The 21,583-nt window shown below is 41.4% G+C and overlaps 1 protein-coding gene across 7 annotated transcripts in view; it reads left to right on the forward strand.

The window, feature by feature from the left end:
- LOC119005929 (neuroendocrine convertase 1-like) overlaps positions 1-21,583 on the forward strand; it is a 178,079-nt gene that overhangs the window by 98,816 nt on the left and 57,680 nt on the right. For all 7 annotated transcript variants that reach the window (XM_037074058.1, XM_037074060.1, XM_037074062.1 and 4 more), the window contains 6 exons: positions 1,393-1,430; positions 2,254-2,333; positions 3,288-3,376; positions 7,027-7,199; positions 8,124-8,345; positions 9,908-10,011. In XM_037074058.1, the coding sequence (XP_036929953.1) occupies positions 1,393-1,430; positions 2,254-2,333; positions 3,288-3,376; positions 7,027-7,199; positions 8,124-8,345; positions 9,908-10,011 (706 nt within the window). The remainder of the gene's footprint in view (positions 1-1,392; positions 1,431-2,253; positions 2,334-3,287; positions 3,377-7,026; positions 7,200-8,123; positions 8,346-9,907; positions 10,012-21,583) is intronic.

The raw sequence follows: 21,583 nt of genomic DNA on the forward strand, positions 1-21,583 counted from the left end.
TCATAGAGGCAGCACATGGCTGTCTAAACCCTTCCTACGCTGTCTACACCAGGCAGTCCAGATAGGGGAATAAAAGTACCAGTACTGAGTGAAACAGAGTATTTAAAACAAATTGCCAACAGAAGCAACCGACCAACCAGCAGGTTTTTCTCCTTATTGTTGACTTTAGCATAAAATTGAAAATAGGATAAACAAGACATTATTTGTTTTTTTGTTTTTTTTCATGCATTAGATTCATAAATAAATGATGAAATAACAAATACCTGTTTGGTTTTTTTTGTTGTTGTCATTTTTTCGATTTTGGTTGTTGAATTTGAAAAAGAACAAATGATACACAGATCGAGTTGCTCTGTCTGGTGGACGAGCAGAGAATAAAGTGCTTGTAGTTATGTAGAGGACGTAGCAGGTTGACCTGCAGTGGCATGGCACAGCATGGCACAGCGTGGCACAGCGTGGCACAGTGTGGCACAGCGTGGCACAGCGTGGCACAGCGTGGCACAGCGTGGCAGGCTCCAATGAGGCTTCACCCAGGGCTCCATCCCGCCCGAGCTCAGGCACAATCAGGCCTCAGCGGCAAAACCGACTGCAAGTTACCATGACAACCCGGAGGCACTGCCTGGATGGGACAAAGGCTGGCAGGTCCCGTTTGTGTGTGTGTGTGTGTGTGTGTGTGTGTGTGTGTGTGTGTGTGTGTGTGTGTGTGTGTGATTGAGAGAGAGTGAGTGATGTGTGGCAGAGCAGGCGCGGCCCTCCTGGGGCCCTCATTCGTTTGTCTCTCGCTGAGACCACAGGAGCCCTGATGCAGCAGAGATGGAAGAGGTGGTGGTGGTGGTGGTGGTGGTGATGGTGGTTGGGATGAGGAGAGGGGGAGGACGGGGAGGGGGCGAGGGAAAAAAAGGCAACTGATGTGGAAAGAGAGGATGATAAAACGTTGTGAGCGAAGGTGAAGAAAAGAAAAAGAGAAATGGGAGCAGAGATCGTCCTGTGCCCATTTGTTCATTCACTCATCCATCAGTCACGCGCAGTACCTCATACAGCACAGCCCGGATCTTGACGGAACTTGCTGTAAAAATGTGACTTCAGTGTTACAATTTGGCAAATTAATTACACCAATTAGTAGGGTACTCAGAATTCAAAGTTTTAATAACCTGTCTACCACAATGTAAGTTCAAATGACTTGAAACAGCTCCTGCTCGGCTCCACGGAAAATAATGAAACAATGAGGGCACTTAGGCATGGTCTGATTACTGCACCAAAACATCCAAAATGACCGTTTTTCTCTTAAACTTCCTTGTCTAGAATATTGAATGTGTCTTGGTCTCTCCTAGTATGAACTACCCCGCTCATAGTTTGATTTTCAACTCGTGTTTTCTTTTTTTTTTCCATTTTCAGGCGTAGACCACGCGAACAAGGACCTCAAGAAGAACTTTGTGAGTAAACGTGAAATGCGATTTTTGTAACAGTAGATCTCTGCCAAATCTTATTTAAACTGAGCGGCAAAACATTACCATTCTTGTTATCTTACGCAAAGTAGACCATCGGTGTTTGCTCTGATTAAGTTGTCTTTTCATGAGGTTACAGTTTTCCATCAGTGCTGTTTGCTTACACAAACACGCTAGGATTTTCATTAGACTGAAATCTGTGTATTGACTTTATCCTAAGCTGCCCCTCTCCTCTATTACTTAGAACCTGAGACAATAAAACGCTCATACGGTGATGAAGCTGTTTTATTCATTTAGGCTGGTGTTACACTGGCTGACCATAAAGCATATGTGGAGTGGCAGTGTTGTTTGCTCCTGCCTTGTCATATATAATCCTATAGGCAGTTTGAAGCACGCAGGCCAACTTGTACTTTGTCAGAGCAGATTGTCTGGCATGGATAAGCCTGGCTGGAGAGAGAGCGAGCGAGCTAGCGAGAGAGAGATGCACATAATTGCTCTTGTACCATTTGCTGCCAAGACATCCTCCTCCCGTTATGCCTATATACACTGGCAAACAAGTCATTCAAACATGTTCACTTTTATGAGGCACACATAAACCATGCAGAGACACACATAGACGCAGTCACAGGCATCTCCGCAGTGACAGTGATTGCCGTCAGTCAGAAGAAATATGTTGACAGACTAATTCAAGTGGCAGTATCAGGAGTTCTTCGCGGGATTCCTTCATTTCCTGTCGTGCCGCTCTGATGTTCTACGCTGAGAGCTACATTGTGTTACACCGCTCTCCATTTGTTTTCTGTCTGGGTTGCAGGAGGCCCTCGCGAGTTTTGACCTGGTTGCTTCGCACGGTCTGTCTCACGATCCCATGCCTGTCAGAGATGACGAGAACAGGTACTGACTGTCGCGCTGTGCTTCTTTTCTTTGGAGAGTCAATAAGCTGACCAATTTCACTGGCCTTCTGATACGAAAATACACCAGAAAATAGGTGTAAGAAATTGATTAAACTTTGTATTTATCCTTTCTAATGTAGGATGCAGACGTTTTCATGTCCAGGTCATTAGCTTATGTTACAGCAGACTAGTAGCCTAGGCACATTTCATTAGTTAAATACATTTCATGGCTTTAAAAACAATTCAAAGCCCCGTTCATGATACATGTAGTGGTTCCTCTGTGACTGTTTATGCTAACAATGGCAGTTTTGTCCTGCTCCTTATTGAATTCGGGGTAGTTTACATTAAGACATTACAACTCCCGCCAAAGTAACCTGAGACAGTGTTACAGTGGCTCATTCTAATCCTTAAATCCTTTTCTCTTTTTTTATATGGGCCAGATGAAGGAATCTGGTGTGGGCCAGATCTGGTCTGCAGTAGTTATTAAGTTATTAATCATTTCCAGTAGTAAATCTGCCATTCTTATCATTGTAAATGATTTTTTTATACCACGTGAGAACAGAAGGATTAACAGGCTTAGCAATAGTGAATAAGGTGATTGGCTTAGCGATCGATGAGTTAGTTAGCCCACTTAAGGATATTGTACTCACAATATTTTGCAAAATGACGCAATGCTAAATAAGTGAAACAGGTTTTAGAAAATGTAGGAGTAAGTTACATATGTGAGGTGTCGGGTTAAATCAGCTGCAGAGTGTTTTCCTTGTTCTGAGCTGCAGTTTCCAGTGTCTCAGTGTTTGTCTGTAAGAGTCCTTAAATCAGGATGTGCTGCATGCAAATGGTCGTCCAGGCTTAATTTGGGGTGTGCTCAGGTCAACACATCCCAAAAATTGAAAAACCCATCTCTGCATATTCAGTCTCAGTGTGCGGCTAACATCTTATTCCCCCTCTGTTTCAGTCACGGTACCCGATGTGCAGGGGAAGTTGCCATGGAGGCCAACAACTCCTACTGTGGTGTGGGCATCGCCTTCAATGCCAAGATCGGAGGTGAGGAAAACAATGCAGCATCATCGAGACAGTGGGAGGCAGTGCATTGTGGGTGTACTGCAGTGGCCAAGACATGGCATTTTCAAAACCACTTGTAGTTGGCCACAAATCCTTTTTTATGCAGTAAATACAACTGTGGGATAATGCAAAAAAGCACTTACTTCCATTTGGTGTAATCTATAAAGCAACTGAAATCCAGACAATAAATGCTTGATTTGTGTCTTTAAAATAAAGAGGCACGTGGCAAATTATTTATCATATCTCAGTTCCCGCAGGAAATCAAATGAGGTTTGTGACAGGATGCTTTGAACCTGGCCTTATTTATCTGTCGCTCAGCAAACAGTGGAACAAAATGCAATGAATTAATTCAAAAATGAATAATTCAAACTCATATTTTTGGCCCACATTCTGCTGCAAATGCTGTTCCAAAGACCCAAAAAAAAAATGATCGTGTCCAGTGCAGCAGTTTGTTTCATGTTGAATCATTTTTGATGGGAAAAACTTGCATTTTACAACTTGGTGTGACATGGCAAATTATGCTAAATCAAAGGAGAAGAGCCATATTTGGTTTGGATGGAAATTAAAATTGTATGGCTTGTTGGTTATAAGCATAAGCCTTCTAAAATTTGGCCGAAAATTATAGAAAATATTTGTTGTTTTATTTTGACTGTACTCTCCCAGTCTGCTAGAGCGTTATTTAGTCTTAGTTTTATGTCTGGTGCCAAACTACAGCTGAAAATGGACTCATTAACTGTACTTGAAACTAAGAGGTTTGCACGGATGACATGAAATCTGTTTGAAAGTCTTCAAGATGGAGTTTTGGTTTGATCAGAGAAATATGTGAAATCTAGAAAAAGGGTGAGATAGTACATCATTTGTAAATATTCACATGCAGATATATTGTGCATTTCACGCGTATGTGTATGGCGTTGGGTTTGTGTGCATGCAACAGTGTGCACGGTGACTGGCTGCTATTGAGCCGTGCTGACCCTATTTAACAGCTCCTCTTTTAGTGGGAGCTCCGGTAATGGCTTTTTTTAGTGTTGGTTGTAACATAGGCGAGGGATGAATGAACTGACTACAGAAGATGTAGCCCATTTTTCTGTTTTGAAATCAAAGATTTTTATAGAATACACTAAACCACAAGTTAATGAGGAGGAGTACATGATGTTTGAGTGAGAACATTCTCCTCAGCTCTCAGATCTGAAGGCTTAAAAACCAATTTCATACGGAGGTGTCATCAGCATGAAACATGGGGGACGAACGGAGAAATCCCTCCGTTGAACTCTGACATATGAACTCTGCTCTGTGAGCTTTAACCCCTCGACCCTGGCTCATTTGTCAGAGGCTGATGAGAGCCTCCTGCAGAATTGACAGAAACAGAGGAAAACAGTACATGAGGCAAGACCAGGAATCTCTTTCCCCGGTTAGCCTTAATTTCACCTCGCCGAGTCTGTTTCACCCTGACTCATAAACAGAGTCTGGCGCACAGAAGATGAAGGGGCAAGACCTAAATGAAAGATGCATGTCGAACTCCTGGGTGCTGTTGAGACCTGTGCTCGCTGTCTGACAAAGAGGATTGCCTGAGCTTTACCTCTCTTTGTGCTTCTGTCGGGTAAAATTTCCATGAAATTCCGCGTGAATTGATGTGGTCCTGTTAGATGTCATGTTGTTTTGAAAGGGTACACACAGCGAATGTGATGAATCAATAGAAAGAAAGGCAAAGTAAGCCTGATGAGTTTTTTTGCCTTTCTCATTTGAAATACATTTTGATGATTCGCAAGCACATTATGTAAGACAGTTAGTAGAGGAGATAAACATTTAATCGGCAGACAAACTTGTCTGAAAGTGTCCCTCAGTTGGAAACTCATAATTACATTTAATCTGAAAAGGTTCTTCAGTTCCATAGATTCTCTTTAGTGAAAGGAAACATTAACTGGACGTTACATAGACACGGATATATTTAAAGTGTAAAGTGAGTGAATATGTGTTGGGGAGGAGAGCATTATATGGGAGGTGAAGAACAGAACACTGGTAAACATGTTTTCTTGTCTTCAGAAAGGCAGTTAAAAATGCATTGTTTTCAAAAGATGTTAATGTTACTTAATGTTATTTATATTCATGTTTGCCGGGGGTCTGCTGTGTACTACCGTCAGCAGCGAATAAGCCAGGGTAGGCACTCCTTAAGATGCCATTATCAACATTTTTTTTAATATTAATTATGGATCACATGACTGCTTTCATGTTAAAGGTGTCACTCATATTGACAAATCCCTGGGAGAACAGTCACTGTACTCTGCAGTTCCCCTCAGCTCTTCTAACGTGTTTTTAAGCATTATTTTTGGCTTCTGTTAAGTAATAACGGATTAACAACAAGCTCAAGTAGTCTTCCGTCGAGAAGTGAACATTGCCATCACACACACACGCACACACACATCAGTGGGACAAGTATGTTTGCCTCCTCGGAGAAGCTACTGCAGTCTGAACCTCTGCCTCCTTTTTGTTTCAAATCTTTCACACTAGACTAACAAAATGTTACCTTAAGTGAAGTAATCCATGCAAACCCTTCTGTATGTGCCCACTGCATATTGGGAAGTTGTTTTGGCTGCCATTCTCAACTTTGATAGTGTAGAACTAAGTTAGAGTGACGCCCTCTGGGCTCCCTGGAGGTGAAAGGGAGAATCGACTTAGCTAAGCTTTTTTCTCACTGTAGCTGTTCTGTCATTCAACGATGTCAAAATAGAACAATGCATGGCAACCTAGGCTGCAGTCATATTGCAAGAATTGCAAGCAGTGTTGCCACTGCAATGTATTAGTGGCCTACATGAAATAATAAAGTGATCACCTGCAAGGTTGCTTTTATCATATAGTCACTTTATTAGATGTTTAGGCTTTGTGAGCAAAAAAAATGTTGTACATGGATCTGTAAATGTATGAAATGTTTGGACTGGGTTGAAGATCATTTCAAACACTAATTTGCACTGCAGGTAAATTGTAAATGATTGAGCTATCCCTGATACCACTCCACAAAAACCAGCACAGAGGGCCTTATTTCAGAGGAAATGACTGGAGGACTAAAAGGACTTTGTTTCCAGACATCTTTTGCCAAACTAGTACCAGTTAATAATACTGAGAAGAAACTAAAGCTAGAAATTATCATGCACTTTAATTTCCCAGCTGACAGCGGCAAGATTACTGCCGTTACTTTCATGTAGATTGTAGAAAGAATGACTTGGTTAGAGTTAGCCTCTGACATTTTCATCATAACAACCAGCAACAGAACCAATGGCGTAAAGTAAGAATATAGCAGACATCGAGACAGACAGTGATGCAGTAGCAACACGAAACAGAATAAATGGGCATCAATGACACACAGGAAACAGAGAATCAACACCAGGAGCAGATTCTACTATTGGCCAGCTGCTGTTTATGTGCACACCAAGTATTGTGCCATAGCCCTGTTACTTCACTTTTAGTAGATAGATTGGAAATATAGTTATCTCTTAAAACATGACAAACAGAATCCTTGTGTCTTCTTTTAAGTAGCGCCTGCAGGCAGAATGCTTTTTTCCCCACTTTATGTTTACAAGTGTCAGTTTTTGTTTTATTTTTTCCCACAAGCCCTCCTCTGACCTTTTCAATCTGTCCAGGTATCCGCTTGCTGGGCAACTATGTCACTGATGCCATGGAGGCTGCAGCTCTGACCTTCAACATCCACTTCATCGACATCTACGTCTGCAGCTGGGGCCCGCCGGACAACGGAGCCATGCTGGACGGGCCGAAAAGCCTGACAGAGCAGGCCCTTCGGCTAGGAACTCAAAAGGCACGGCTTTCATCTGCGAGTTCACGCTGTCTGTCGGAGGGATAGCAGACATCCCACACTGACAGTGGAGCTGAGATTGGAAGGACAGAATGTCGAGTGTTAGGATTATATGGATGGATTTACACAATGACTGCCTAAACCAAGTGTTCAATATTAGAGGGGATTTAGAAAAATTGAAAATTGGTTTGTCTCATATTAAGTTATCTGTCCACCAGTCCATAGGTGTTATTTCCAAATACATAACTTGTTTGGATATTTTTTGAGAGTCCCATTGTGTTAATTCATTCTAAATAATTAATGGATTCCCTTTTTGTGCTTTATAAAAAGGAACTCCTGTGTTACACTTCATCATAAAAAAAATGACAATTTAGTCATTAGAATATATTGAATAGGACCTATCTTTTTTGTTTTAAGTTTGTTTCAAATCTGAGCCTTGACTTTTTGTCAGTTTTATGAACCTTTGTATGAACCTTTTAAGAGCTAAAACTAAATAGATCAAATTCATGAATAATTAAAGAATACTTTAGATATAAATGTATCAGTTATATTAAATACATTAAGAATTATCTTGTTAATATATTGTTAATAATTAATTATATTGTCATATCGGTACTTATTTGGTACGGCCCTTAGATCTCCCTTAGTATGAAATAGCTGTGCCTCCACATTTGTCCATCTGTACTGTGCAGATTTCAGCATTTCAAACAACTGAAAACAGAATTGAAATTTTTTATTTTTTTTTCCTACACAAAGGGATCCTTTTTTTCACCCTATGTTTTAGCCCTGGGTAAACATATACAGCATGATACATTTCTTCGCCTGTGATATTTGAAATGCACTGCTGACCGCTAGATGGAAACATTCTTTATGAAATCACTTTTCACCTGTTCTTTCACTTTGACGTCCCTCTGTTTGTGTTGTCAGGGCCGAGGTGGGAAGGGCAGCATCTTTGTGTGGGCGGCAGGTAATGGTGGAATGCTGCAAGACCACTGCGGTGCAGACGGTTACGTTAACTCCATCTACAACATTGCCATCGGCGCTGTCTCTCAAATGGGGAAGCCCGCCCTCTTCGGCGAGCCCTGCCCCGGTGTGATGGCCGTCACTCTCACGGGGTCCGACGTGGGAGGCTCACTACCTCTGGTTACTGTGCGTGTTCCACCTAACACATCTAACAACAGTGTTTATCATTAATGAGGTCCTATATATGTGTGCGTGTGCCAGCAGCCCTGCTCTTTGGCTCCTGTGGGCTGTGAGAAGCCTGTTAAAGAGCAGCCACTGGTGTGATATTTATAGAGGCCTGCCAAATGACCTAGGTAACTGCTGGGCGCGCACACACACACACAGACACACAGAAGCAAACGAGTGTTAATTGGAGGTAAAGCGGGGCTGTAGTGGCTGAGAACGAGAGGAAGAAGCAGAGGTGTTGATGGCGGAGGTAGCGGTGTAAAGCCAAGAAGAAACACACCGCCAACTCCAGGCTACAGAAACAGAACGGCCAATTTTATCAGTGTGATATCACCTTTGTCTGCTGAGAGGCCTGCCCTTTTCCACCTCACATTAGGGGGTGGGCAGCCTCGACACAAGTTGTTTTTTTAATTATCATCACTGTAAAACTGCGTAGACGTGGCTTGTGACTGAAAGAAGAACCTGGTGCTGATACAGTAGCTGCTACAGTGTGGGAACTCTGCTGGCTCAGTTTGCTGCAGAGCTGCATTCCTTTCCAGATACCTCCCACAGAAATCCGTTTCAGAGGAGTAGTTGTATAGAACAGCTCACAATGCATCCATCTCCTCACTCCATGTACTGATGCCACATCTACATAAGAGGTGTCATGGTGAAGCAATTCCCTCTGCGCTGATCTAGGGAGATTCTGAAGCGCAGTATTGATGCTTGTTTTTTTTTGTGTCTGTGTCTGTGTGTTTTTGCAAATTATTTCAGTTATAATGAATAGAATAAGTTGGTATGATGATGCCTAATAGCCTTATAGCCCTCTAAAGTCACAGCTTTATGGTCTGCGCAAGCTAGCTGGTAATCGAAGCGTCACGCTACTTAGCCAAACAAATGACTTCCTGTATTTTGAGCATTTACTTTTCACATCATGCTATATTGTTAACTTGAGGGAATTTCTATCAAGTAAATTGATTTACAGCAAGAACACACATAGCACACACATGTACAAAGCAAAGCAGGCTTCTGTATAACAACAAAGCTCGGGCCAGGTGAGCTGGTGCTGCAGTATAAAGTTCAACAAACGCAGCCAACCAAGTTTCTAAATATAACATTAGTGTCAGACTAGCCCCAGTCTGTGGGAGTAGCAGCATTAGCCATGCAACATGCTAACGCATAATTCAACAGGCATATCCACAAAATGAACAGGAAAAAAAAAAACACAATTCATGCCAAAACATGTAGCTTCAAGTTTTCATTTGAATCAGGACAGTCAGTGTTGATCCATCCTTGACTTTAAACAGTGACAGGCCGTTGTATCTCTTGTCAGATTTTTCAAGCATTGATAACTCTTTTAGTGTAAAACAAGAAGGACCAAACCTCATGAAAAAAAAAATGTTGTGGTTAATTGCTGTCCACTGTGATTGGCTTTTCAATTGTGTAGTTCTTGAGTATTAGCATTATTGTTACAGCCCTAATCTACGTAGTTGTATCTGGTAATATATTAATTTATCTTTTTTTTTTTTGCTTTTTTTTGCCAGGCCACGGTGATCAACATTGAGGATGGCTGTGTCACACAATTTCCAGGAACATCCAGCGCAGCTCCGATTGCTGCAGGGATTCTGGCTCTTGCACTGGAAGTAAAGTGAGTGCCCATCTACTAAGTCATAATTCATACTTCCAGAAACACCACAACAATAAATGTTGACACTTGTAGGTAGTCAGTGTGTTACTCAGGAACATGTCAGCTATGTGTATGCTTACTGTCTGAGGGCCGGCAGTCCCCAGCTGCGTGATGTTTACTTTGATTTCTTGTCGTGGTTGTGATGATTGATTGGCTCCTTTTTCTTCCAATGATACTGTCAGTGTCATTTAGTCTCATATTTAAGACCACATTTCCGATGCTTTCTTTTACGAAAGGTTCTTTGCTATGTTCACCCCCTTAACACTTCGTCTTCTCTGAAGAACACAACTTCGTTTGAAGTTACTTTCCCATCATCTGCATTCAGTATGCGCTGTTGTAGGGAAATCTTCATCCTTGTTTTTTCAAAAAGCAAAGTACCCAACTCTTGTTTTGTGCAATAAAGTAGTATCCCTTCCTGCTGTAAATCAACACATCTAACTTGGTAATACACATCATAAAGTGTTCAACTCAAGAAGATTAGAGCTCCGACTAATGGTTATAAGGCCCACTAGAAGCTTGGCTTTAGCCACACCAGTGTCGGTCTATATGTCAGTCAGATTGGAATATCCCAACAGGGCCACTATTGTTGCTGTAAGAGCTTCAGAATATCACAGCGCCATCCTCCTGTTTATTGCAGTAAAGCGGTGAACATGTACAATAAATCAATCTAGCAGATTGATTTGTGTTAATCATTTTTGCAAATTGATTGTTTCTGATTATCAACTTATCCAGAGTTTTCCGTACATTGGCTTTACTTGTAGTCTCACTTTACTCAGATAGTCATCTTGCTTCTAAGGTTATTTAAAATATGTTTATACATTGCATGTGTATATTTTGTTTTAGGTAAGGGAATGAAAAATTCTAGACAAATCAGAAAGGCGGGTGTTTTTGTGAACAATTACAGCCATATCAATGACTGCTGGTCAGGTTTGTAGAGTTGAACCCAGACAAGGTTCCTGGATTAAAGATTCAGGAAGGATTCAAAGACAACCATAAACTGTACTAGGCCAATGCTTTATAGGCCAAAAGGAGTTTTTTCATAAACCTTTGTTTACTATTGAACTCATCACAGTCTGTACATCAAACGCCACATTGTCACTGATCGTGGTATCAACAAACACACCATCACATGCTGCAATCATCAGCAACCACCACGACAACTAAAATATCATCCTGTGGGAAACACTGTAATTGTTGTAGTAAACTATTAGAAAATAATGAGAAATGCCTAACACAGTTTCTCCAATCCCTGAGCTGATGTCTTCAAATATTTTTCTTTTGTCCAACTGACAGTCCAAAGCCTAAAAAGAGAGCCAGCGTTTTGTAATTTTTGCTTTACGAATAACTGAAACAATCGCTCAGTTGCTATTGTTATTTAACATGTTAGGTATCAGTCGTCGAGTCAAATCGTTTGACTTAGACTGTTGAAAGAATTTCTACATTTACATTCTGCGCCCTGCACCTTTGGGCTGTACCTTGTCTTTCCACCCCATTTCTCCCTCTCCCTGTTTGTTTTTTTTGTTGTTTTTTTTTTTCAGTCCCTCCTTTGATGTAGATCATCTACTGCTCCTCTGTCTGCATCTGCAAATATATCTCCTCGCTCCTTTTTTCTTCTCTCCCTCCTTTGTCTCGTCTGCCTCTTCCTACCATTTCCCAAGCCCCCTTTTTCTTCATCCCTCTTAACTCGCCAGCTGTCGGTGTGGCCTCGGGCCTGGTGTTTTGTGGTGGTATCAGCGGCGTCTACGCCTCCTTCATGTTATGGATGGTACTAGAGGCCGGCTTTACTGCTCCAGCTGTCATGCTACAGCGCCTCAGTCTCAGTCGCTTGGCTGTAAAATGGAGCGCGGGTCCCCTGGGCGAGGCGACTCCCAGGACATTACTGTTAAAGGCTTTGTCGTGACCCGCTGCTACTGACTAAACTATATATCACCTCTCTCGCTCAGATCAGCGGCATTCAGCTCACGTCTTTATGGAGCTGCGTTCTCTCTCTCTCTCTCTCTGCCTGTGCATCTTTCTGGGTCTCTCTCTCTTTCTCTGTTTCTCACACTTGCTCATTCCGCAGCTCACTCTTTCTTCCCACATTTCACACAATCACACACTCATATATTCTGCCATTCTCTCTCGCTCACACATGCAGGCCCAGAGTTTTTCCTCTCTGATCCCCATTCATCATGAAACAACCTGCCTCATATATAGGATCCACGAGCACCTAAGCAGTTTTTTTTTTTCACAGAGACATATGTCTTTGTATTTTCATCTCACTGAAATGTTTCCAAAATTATGGTTTTGTCAGTGTCACATTCTCCAAAACAACATTTAGACAATCTCAGACCAAAGCAGGTTCAAGCAGTGTTCCCCCACCTCCAAACATCCCAAGGGTCCCCAAGATTAACTTAAAGGATAAGAACATCTTTTCAGGCCTCAGGAACAAAAAAAATGAAAGAAGATTAAAAAATCTATCCCTGCAAGCAAAGCTCCTTCACACTATGGACATTGTTGCTTCACTGAAGGGGTCACAAGGCAACATGTTTGGAACTGTTTGGAAGTGTTTCATCTCAACCAAGACTGTCTTCATCATTTTGTTGTGTTTAAGTTGATGTTGGACTTTTAATAGCTGATAGCGCTCTGGTTCTGAGAATGGAAATCTCAGTCTCTCATTGGGTCGATCCACCACTTAGAATATCTCAGCATCCATGAGATTTGGGAGTGATGACAATGGTACCCAGAGAATGAATGCTATAGAATGACTATTGAAAATTTGGTCCAGTTAATCATAGTTACCTGGACACTGAATCGTTATTACTTTGATGGACACCTGTGTCCTACTTAGCAAAAACTAATTTGCAAATGTGTATGATTCTGGATTCCTATGCATTCAGCTTTGATTTCCATGGGGAATTATCATCAGGCAAGACTAAAATGCCTCTCGGTGCAACTGTATAGACATACAACCATAAGGGCAACAAAACATGCGACGTGGCGTAGGTGTTGGGCCGGTCTTTGGTATGTTTTCAAACAAAATACTAAAAAATTTAAAAATGGCAGCCTGGTCACCAACTTTGTCGAATAACAGTAAAGCAGTACACTAAAATGTTGTTCTGAAAACAATCGAGGCGGCAGATTGGCAGGAAGTAGGCTTTACAGAGACAGAATCTTGATTCATATCTGATAAACACTGCCTAGTTAGACAGTTTGATCTGAGTTTGGTGAGATGCAAATGTTAAGCAGTGTCTAGAATTTATAGTCGCCTGCCTGAACAATCGTTGATCAGTTAATCATTAACGATGTATGAAGTATATTGGGAGAACAGATAAGGTAAACATGAAGATACTTGAATGATAAACTAAATTACACAAATGTATTTAAATTATTTGATTATTTTATCGGCACTATTCAATGTAACCTATATGTAGGCTACCAAATGGCTGTAGTGTAATAATATCAGTTTGCAGTATAGAATGTTGTTTTTTTAAACTAAATTACTCATATTTTGGTAAAATGTACTTTTTCATATCACTATTTTGTATTTTATTTTGATATATGTGACAAGCCAGTATTTGTAATTTGTCGCCAGGCACATTTTGGTGTATTTGTGTCCAACTCTGCTTGTCGATGAAAACAGCGATTGATCGATGAAGGATTAATCGTCACGCAATCCCAGACTGGATGGACATGCACACTGGATGCAATTGCGTAGACCTGTAACCGACACTTCTCAATCGTCGCATTAAACCTGCACCACATTAGATTAAGAGCTGTGATTGGCCGGTCACAAGCCATGTCGCTGAGGGTGTCTGTTTGAATGGGAGGTGGCCAGACGTGCTGATGTATTTGATTAAGGTCCTAATGACATTCACTGAGCTATACTTTGGTTATTAACAAATGTTAACATGCTGACATGCAAACATGGCGAACATTGTACCGACCACACATCAACCTTCTAGCTAGCTGACTTTAACCTAAGCCTCATGGTCCTGATAATAAGTCTAATACTGATCTAATCGAATGTGTCAAATTTATCCAGCTCACAACTAGACTACTGACACACATCATTTTAAGAAGTGTGCTTTAAACACGTGCTGTATTTGTACACACCTGCAGGTCTATTGATACATATAATCTTTTCACTGTACATTCACTTGTTATATGTGGTTATTGGATTACAGATTTAATCCCTCTGTCAGTCACTTCATTATCTCCACCTCCATTTTCTTGTCATGCGGCTACACACTCTCCAGAATTGCAGCCTTTCTGTGTCTAATGAGAAATGCTCAAAGTTTTCTCGCAATCTTTGGCTTCATCTTTTCTTAATTTGTCAAAAAAGCGAGCAGATTGGAAAAATGCAAACCCTGTGACTAGAGCTCCACGGCATCTCATCACACTGTGATAAGATACTTAATGTTTATGAAATTGCACAGACGTGGATACGAATCATCTTTGTCATTTCTGATACAGTATGATGTGAAGATTTTCTGCCGGGGAATAGTTGTCATTGCGACGCGGATAGCTGATATAAAATGGCGTACAGTGTGTTGTTGTCTTTGTTACCCTCCGGTGTTCTGCTGCCCCGACCATGTCAGAGTGTCACGGTCTATCTGTCTTTCTGACACTGTGTTGGCCTGTCTGTCTCCATCTGTCTCTATCCATCCGTCTTGACGCCTGTCCAGCAAACCATCAGAGTAAATCAATTCTTTGCTCATCCCGTTTGTCCGTCTTTCTGTCTCTGACTGTTTGTTTGTTCACTTTATCACCGCGTCAGCCTCTCTGTCACTTTATCTCTGTTCCTCCCGCCCATCCATTCATCCAGTCCGTCGAATTTGCTCGGATGGAGCCGAACGTTTGGTTTTACTGTGATTCCGCCTCATTTGTGCACCTGCAGATGTCCACTTTATTGTCCATCCCTTCCTGCTTCTGCTGAGTGTATTTTGTCTGCCTGAAAAGATGGATGGTCTCCCCCTTAACCCCAGTCGTCCTGCGCTGTCGTCAGGTGAACTATTTTTGGCAGTCCTTTCATTTTCTCAGAGAGCAGCAATAAAATGTTTAAATAATCTTTCAACCTCTTTTAACCTGTTGGTCAATTCAGCGATTTAGCAATGGGAGAGATCAAAGTCATCCACTCTGGCTCTAGTGCTCCATGCTTACTCCATGTAGAGTGATAATGGGCCATTTGCATATACCAAAGAAACATGACTTATCTGTGTTAATACAGGTTGTTAATGGATTAATGGAAAATATGATGGATGACCTTTAAATAACAGTGGTAAATAAATGGATCTCATAAAAAAATGAAGATAATTCTTATTTTTATTCTTATTCTTATATATTGAATTATCTACAGTATATGACAATTTCATCTGGGACTTGAAACAGTATAAAAAGTCATGCAATGCAGCCCCAATCTGCCTAACACAAAATGTTTGATAATAATTAATTAAATTCTCTTCTTCTGCTTCCTCTTTCTGCCTGCGTCCGTTGAATGAATAAGAGAAATGATGTATGGAGCGCTCTCTGTGGGGAGTTGAGGAGTAATCAGCCGGTGAGCTCAGTGGGGATGCTACATGGAAAAGTGAATCCACTCGCTCTAATTGGTCTTAACTTGAGCATGCACACTCAGTGAGGGCATCTCCAGCACTTATGTTTTTCATTTGTAATGCATTGAAGTTCACTGGCATGTATGACCTCCCACACAAAACATACAGAGCTTGGCTATACAGCGTATATGCTTTGTCACTGGTATACTTATATTAACATTCCCTTTAAGTAACCCTTTATGTATTTAGGCATGCCTTTCTACATGATCTAATCTGGTCCCTGGTGAATGTGGGATTCAGTGGTTTCTTTTTTAGTCATTTTCTGCCCTGTCATACTGTGCTGTGCCTCACTGAATGGATTCAAACCAGTCCTCTCACAAAACAAAAGACAGCTGTGAACGTTTTACTAATTTAGACTAGCAATAAGCTACCATGCATTATAGGGCTACAAGCTAACTTTTTTACACTGGTTGCACTGTTGCACCAAATTTAGGTTGACACACAATTTATGTGCATCCAATAATATATTTCTATGCAGGTCAATGTGTTCTTCATGCTATAAGATCACAATAAAACAGTATGCACTTACATTCTACAGCCAACTAGATGACGTCAAGCCAAGTTGTATGCCAGAACAAAATTTAACAAAATATTTTCATGTAAGATGAAAAATATCAAAGACCATTCTCTATTTTACAGAAAAAGACAGACATGCACGTTTACAGCATTTATATATGAACACCTGCCAACAGTATAAGTATGCTTGTCGCTCTCACAGGGATCTATAATTTGTGTGATATGAGCACATAGTGCTGCATCAGTCATAGACACACACATATAGTATGCACACACAAGCTTAGACACCCTTGCACAGACACAGAATTAAAGACATACACATCCAAACTGGTCTTAAAATTGCAAACACACACACGCACACACACACACACACAGAACATATGTATGTGTGTGTGTGTACACATGTACTCATTAACCACAGAAATCAGGGCTACGCCGGTGGAGTGTATTTAAAGAAGATTGCAGGCATGCAGTTATTGGACTTGGCCTAATTGATAAACCCATTAGTAACACTTGTTCAGATAACATGGGAGGAATCTCAGTCTGCTCACAGTCACTCCAAATGGGTTCACTTAGGCTTAGAGTGCAGCACATTAAGAGAAGATTACAGAGCGATGCGGAGCGTCTTACCAGTCCACGCCTCGCTACTATGAGATTAATAGAGATGAACTGAGGACAGAGACAGAGGGAACATTGGACCCTGACACTCCACTGGGTGGGGACAGTTTGGATGTGCGTGGAGCAGCAGTTGTGAAGCAGTTGTTGTTCTGTGTGCCTGTGTGAGTATTTGTGTGTATTTCTGTGGACCTACATGAGTTTTGTTCTCCAGTTATGACGCAGGGTGGGTGGTGGCCTTCTGGTGTTAGTATGCGTATATGCATTTGTAGACCTGCATTTCTTCTGCTCTGTGTGTCTGCCTCTACAGTACAAGTGGGTGTTTCTGTGCCTCTCTGTACATGTATATCCACATGTGTGATAGTTGTTCTGCCTTTCAACTAAAGCTGCGATGTGGCTCGGCAGATGATCTAAATGCAAAGTGTCCAAGCAGAAAACGTGTTGCCTGGGATGAGGCAGTGGGGTTTAAACTGCTGCTCGTCTTGTACCAGCACATTATACCCTGCTGACTAACAAGCACGACTATTAGCGGTGTCTTCTTCAGTTTCCCTCAAAATAAAAAGAACAGAACGGTGGACATGCATTGAAGAGACTACTGGACATGCTGAGCTTCAGTACGGAAATCATCAGGAAGAATGTAAATGCGTCGTTCTCTTCTGTCTGAAAAGAAAGAGATTATCACTGATTTTAGTATAAGATGATGATGGCTCTTGTGTCAGTGAAAACTTTTTCAAGCAATGTGATACAATACCAGTCTTTTTTCTATGATGTTAAGTCTGTAAACCTCTGTGTGGCACTAATTATGCGTAACCTCTTACTGAAAGTAAAGATGCTAATACATCTGCTAATACATCAGCATGCTTTACAGGACGTAATGCATCAATCTCGTAACATCAGACACAGCATCACATTCAATCTATCTAATACACCCATAGTTCATGTTTTATGGTCACTCTTTAAAACAGATACAGAAAAGTCATCTGTCAGCTTAATGAAATGCATTGTCGTCGTTCTACCACCTGTATGAAAGTGTGTTGCTAATATACTTTAGCATGCGTCAGTAGTAAAGTTTGTGTTGGTGCAAGTCCAACAAAACTGTCTTCCACAAAGAACAGCTTCAGTCGGATGCACCAAAGCGACAAATTGTTACATTCAAGTGACAAAGCTCTAGCAGCCATAGAAATTATGAGCAAAGAAGGAAGTCAGGTGTAGTTATAGTCAGATCATCAAACTTCATCAAACACGACTGCTGCTAAATCCCCAGTTCCAACCAGGAGTCAGCATTATGTTTTTTACAACCATGACCACGATCATTGCCATACTTTCGCTGTGTGTTTGTAACTATGATGTTGAAGGTCCCCTAACCTTTCAATAGCAATATTTATTTGGTTTTTTTTGCTTCAACATGTCATTATAAAGTAAATGTTGATTGCACACTATAACGGCAAAAGAATAATGACTCCATCTGTGTTTAGATTTGTTCTGTATAACCCTTGCCTCTACTATGCTCTTTTTTTTCTGCCACCGTGCACAAAATCTCCCAGGAAAATGAAAACTAGCTGGAAAAGGTAGTCCGACTAGCAGGCTGCCACAGTTTCTATCTGCTTTCATGTCTCCATTACGGAGTAAATCAATGAATACACTTGCATTTTGTCCTGTGCTGTTGGTAGCTGCTACTCAGAGGAAATCAGAAAGCGACAGGGTTGTCTCTGTGACAGCGGTGGCAGCAATAGTACCACTTGTAAATGCTGGGGGGGGGTGCTAATAGTCGTGCTTGTTTCAACTTTATACTTGTCCATGTAATCTTCCAAAACACATTTCTGAAAAAAAGGGTAGTGAATTGAACAGATGAACCAGGACCCCAAGCAATCAATGAGGTTAGTATTGAACTTGAGACTAGTCTAATATAATTGTCCCCCCAAACAGTGGCATCAGTCATTATAGCATTTTTACATTCAAGTGACAACAGCCTCTTGTGGCCAGAGAAACTACGATGGGAGCAAAGGAAGAAGACAGATGATGTTATCGTCAAATCATTGGACATTAAAATGGGAGACTGCCATTCACTCCCCTGTTAGTTAATGTTTTTTGTTTTGGTACAATTCCTCAATATTAACCCTGTGAATGTTATTGTAAGCATAAGTCATGAGGTCCCCTGACTTTAATGCAGTTGTAATTTTAACCCAGATCATCCCCAGTCCTCAACCAAAACCTAACCCTAACTTGAAATGGCTTCAGAGGGCTGAACAAACACTGTCAACCTATCACTGTGGGCATCAAATCAGAGAACATGTATATATGTTATATTTGTCGTTCCAAAGCACTGTTACGAAGAATACATTTTCTTGTTTAATTTTGAGGTCCTTCCGTTTACGTACATAATAATCTCTGATGAAACTGCCTTTTTGGTAAGCTTAGTAAGAAAACAAAATTATACGATATTCAATCCAAATGTCACATTAGTCAACATGAGGTGGTATTAATGAATAGTGAAATAAATGTGTGATCAAATCTGCAGAACCCTACATAAAACTAGAAGTAAATGACGTGATACCTCTTTTGCAAAAGGCAAGTACTAAATAAACAAATTGATCCAATGTTGCATATTTTCATCTTTCTTACCACTTAGAGCGTTTCCAAACATGCAGTACAGTGTGTTGAAGAATTATGTGGCTTGTGCTCCCTACAGAATTTCATTTTCGATGGTTGTTTACCAGAAAAGAATGTTGAGTGTGATTCTTCTAAATGATCGGGAGCTGACAGTGTTTTCCTCTGGGTCCTGATCTCTCTCTCTCTCTCTTTCGTCACCCCTTCATCTTTCTGTCCCCTCGATTGCCCATCTTTCGCGCTCTCTCCCCTGGGCTGGACACTTTGTCCTTGCGCTCCCCGTCTCCTCCTCCCTCTCCCCGTCCTCCTCCTCCTCATCCTCCTCCTCCTCTCTGCCTGGGCCCAGTGTGAGTGATAAATTATTCGTGGGCATGCTCTGAGGGCCCAGGGCTGCTCATTCCTGCACACAGAGGACTAGCATTGATCCGGCCTGTGGTTCAACTTAATTGGAAACCCAGTTACACCAGCTACAGACACACTCCGACACACACAAACATGGCGCGCACACACAGATGCGCGAACATGCACTTCCAGGCATGCCATCCACTGTAAAGCGCCATTAATACGCACAGGCACCAGTGTACAGTAATTCACCCATCTATAGGTGCGTGGATATTACAAATGTCAACATAATTACACAGCACACAGACACACACGTACACACACAGACACCTGCGATCACCACATGCATTCATGCATTAAAGTGTTATAGAATTAACGTCTGCCTAAGTATCAGCTACAGTATGTATGTTGTATGATTTAGCTCTGCACACATACAAAGTGCAGTACAGCACAGATGTTTTCCATGCAGGGATACAAAATTACTGCATATGCACGTAAATAAAAGCACATACACTCAAGCTGCCATACCTAAACCATAACCACTAGGAGCCTAACCCTAACCCTAAACTTAACCCAGCCCTAACCGTGCATAGTTGTTGGTTTTAACCCAAGCATGACCTTTGAGGTGATATTTGTAATGCTGCATTCAGACCAAACGTGAAAAAAATATTCACGTCACATTACTAGCAAGTTCGATTTGCTGCACATTGGTATGAACCCAACATCAAGAGATTTCTCTGGCATCTGACTGCAAGGAATGAATCAGAAGGACGGTGACATAACAACATCATAATGCTGCCTGAATTCATGCTTCATCAGGTCTGTCAGCCAGTCGACAGGCAAACAACTTTTAAAATGAAGGCAGTTTGGATCGATCAGAGCTATGCTGTGCAGACATATTTCCAGAACTTACTGTGTAGTCCGACTTTCTCCCTCACTTCCCTCTGTATCAGTCCTGTCTCGGTGCGAGTAGATGTGTTATTGTACATGCCTGCAAAAGACCATGAATAGTGATATTATCCCCTGATCCATTATTGTTTATGTTCAATATCAAGACATCAGCGGTGTAAACATCATGATGCCAGTGTGAACATCAACACTGAGACTCTTTGAGTAAATTTCTCTTGAGTTCGTGATTGTCGCTTGATGCAAATTTTCAGGTCATCGCTTCAATCGCATCACCTCAGTTGAGTCTTTCAAACTGCCCGGAGTGATTAGTCGCAATGCAAAAATGGGGCCTTAACTTTGTATGTGATCTAGTTGCACAAATAACTTGGGTCGCGTTTGGTTCCAATGTGTTGCCATTACTTTTGGGAGCATCACATAGACTTGCATTCACTTTTACATTTTCTTAACCTAACTATAACCATAATGACTACTTGCTTTAACTTACTTAAACCAAGAATCCACCCTCAGTTGTCATGATTTATGCTAATGGAGACTCCAATTTTGTCTCCATATGTAAGGATGGTCCACACAGTGAGACAGTGTAAAGAGATTGAGTTCACGAATCCAAACCCACAATACCCACTTGGATTCATGCATTAAAGTGTTACAGAATAAACATCTGCCCAGCTATCAGCTACACTGTGTGTGTTTTATGACTAAGCATTGCACATACAGTCTCTGTATACACATACAAACACACACACCAACACTAAAACTCTGAAATTCACAAGTGGATGGACACAAATCCCTGCACACACATATACATTCCTGAACTAGCACACACACACACACACACACACACACACACACACACACACACACACACACACACGCTTTATAGTCACTAAGTCTGCATTCTAAGCAGCACTAAAGAGGAGTAACAGTCCACAGTGGAGCAATATGGAGGCCCAGGG

Source organism: Acanthopagrus latus, chromosome 17, assembly GCF_904848185.1.
Source record: "Acanthopagrus latus isolate v.2019 chromosome 17, fAcaLat1.1, whole genome shotgun sequence".
Lineage (NCBI taxonomy): Eukaryota > Metazoa > Chordata > Actinopteri > Spariformes > Sparidae > Acanthopagrus > Acanthopagrus latus.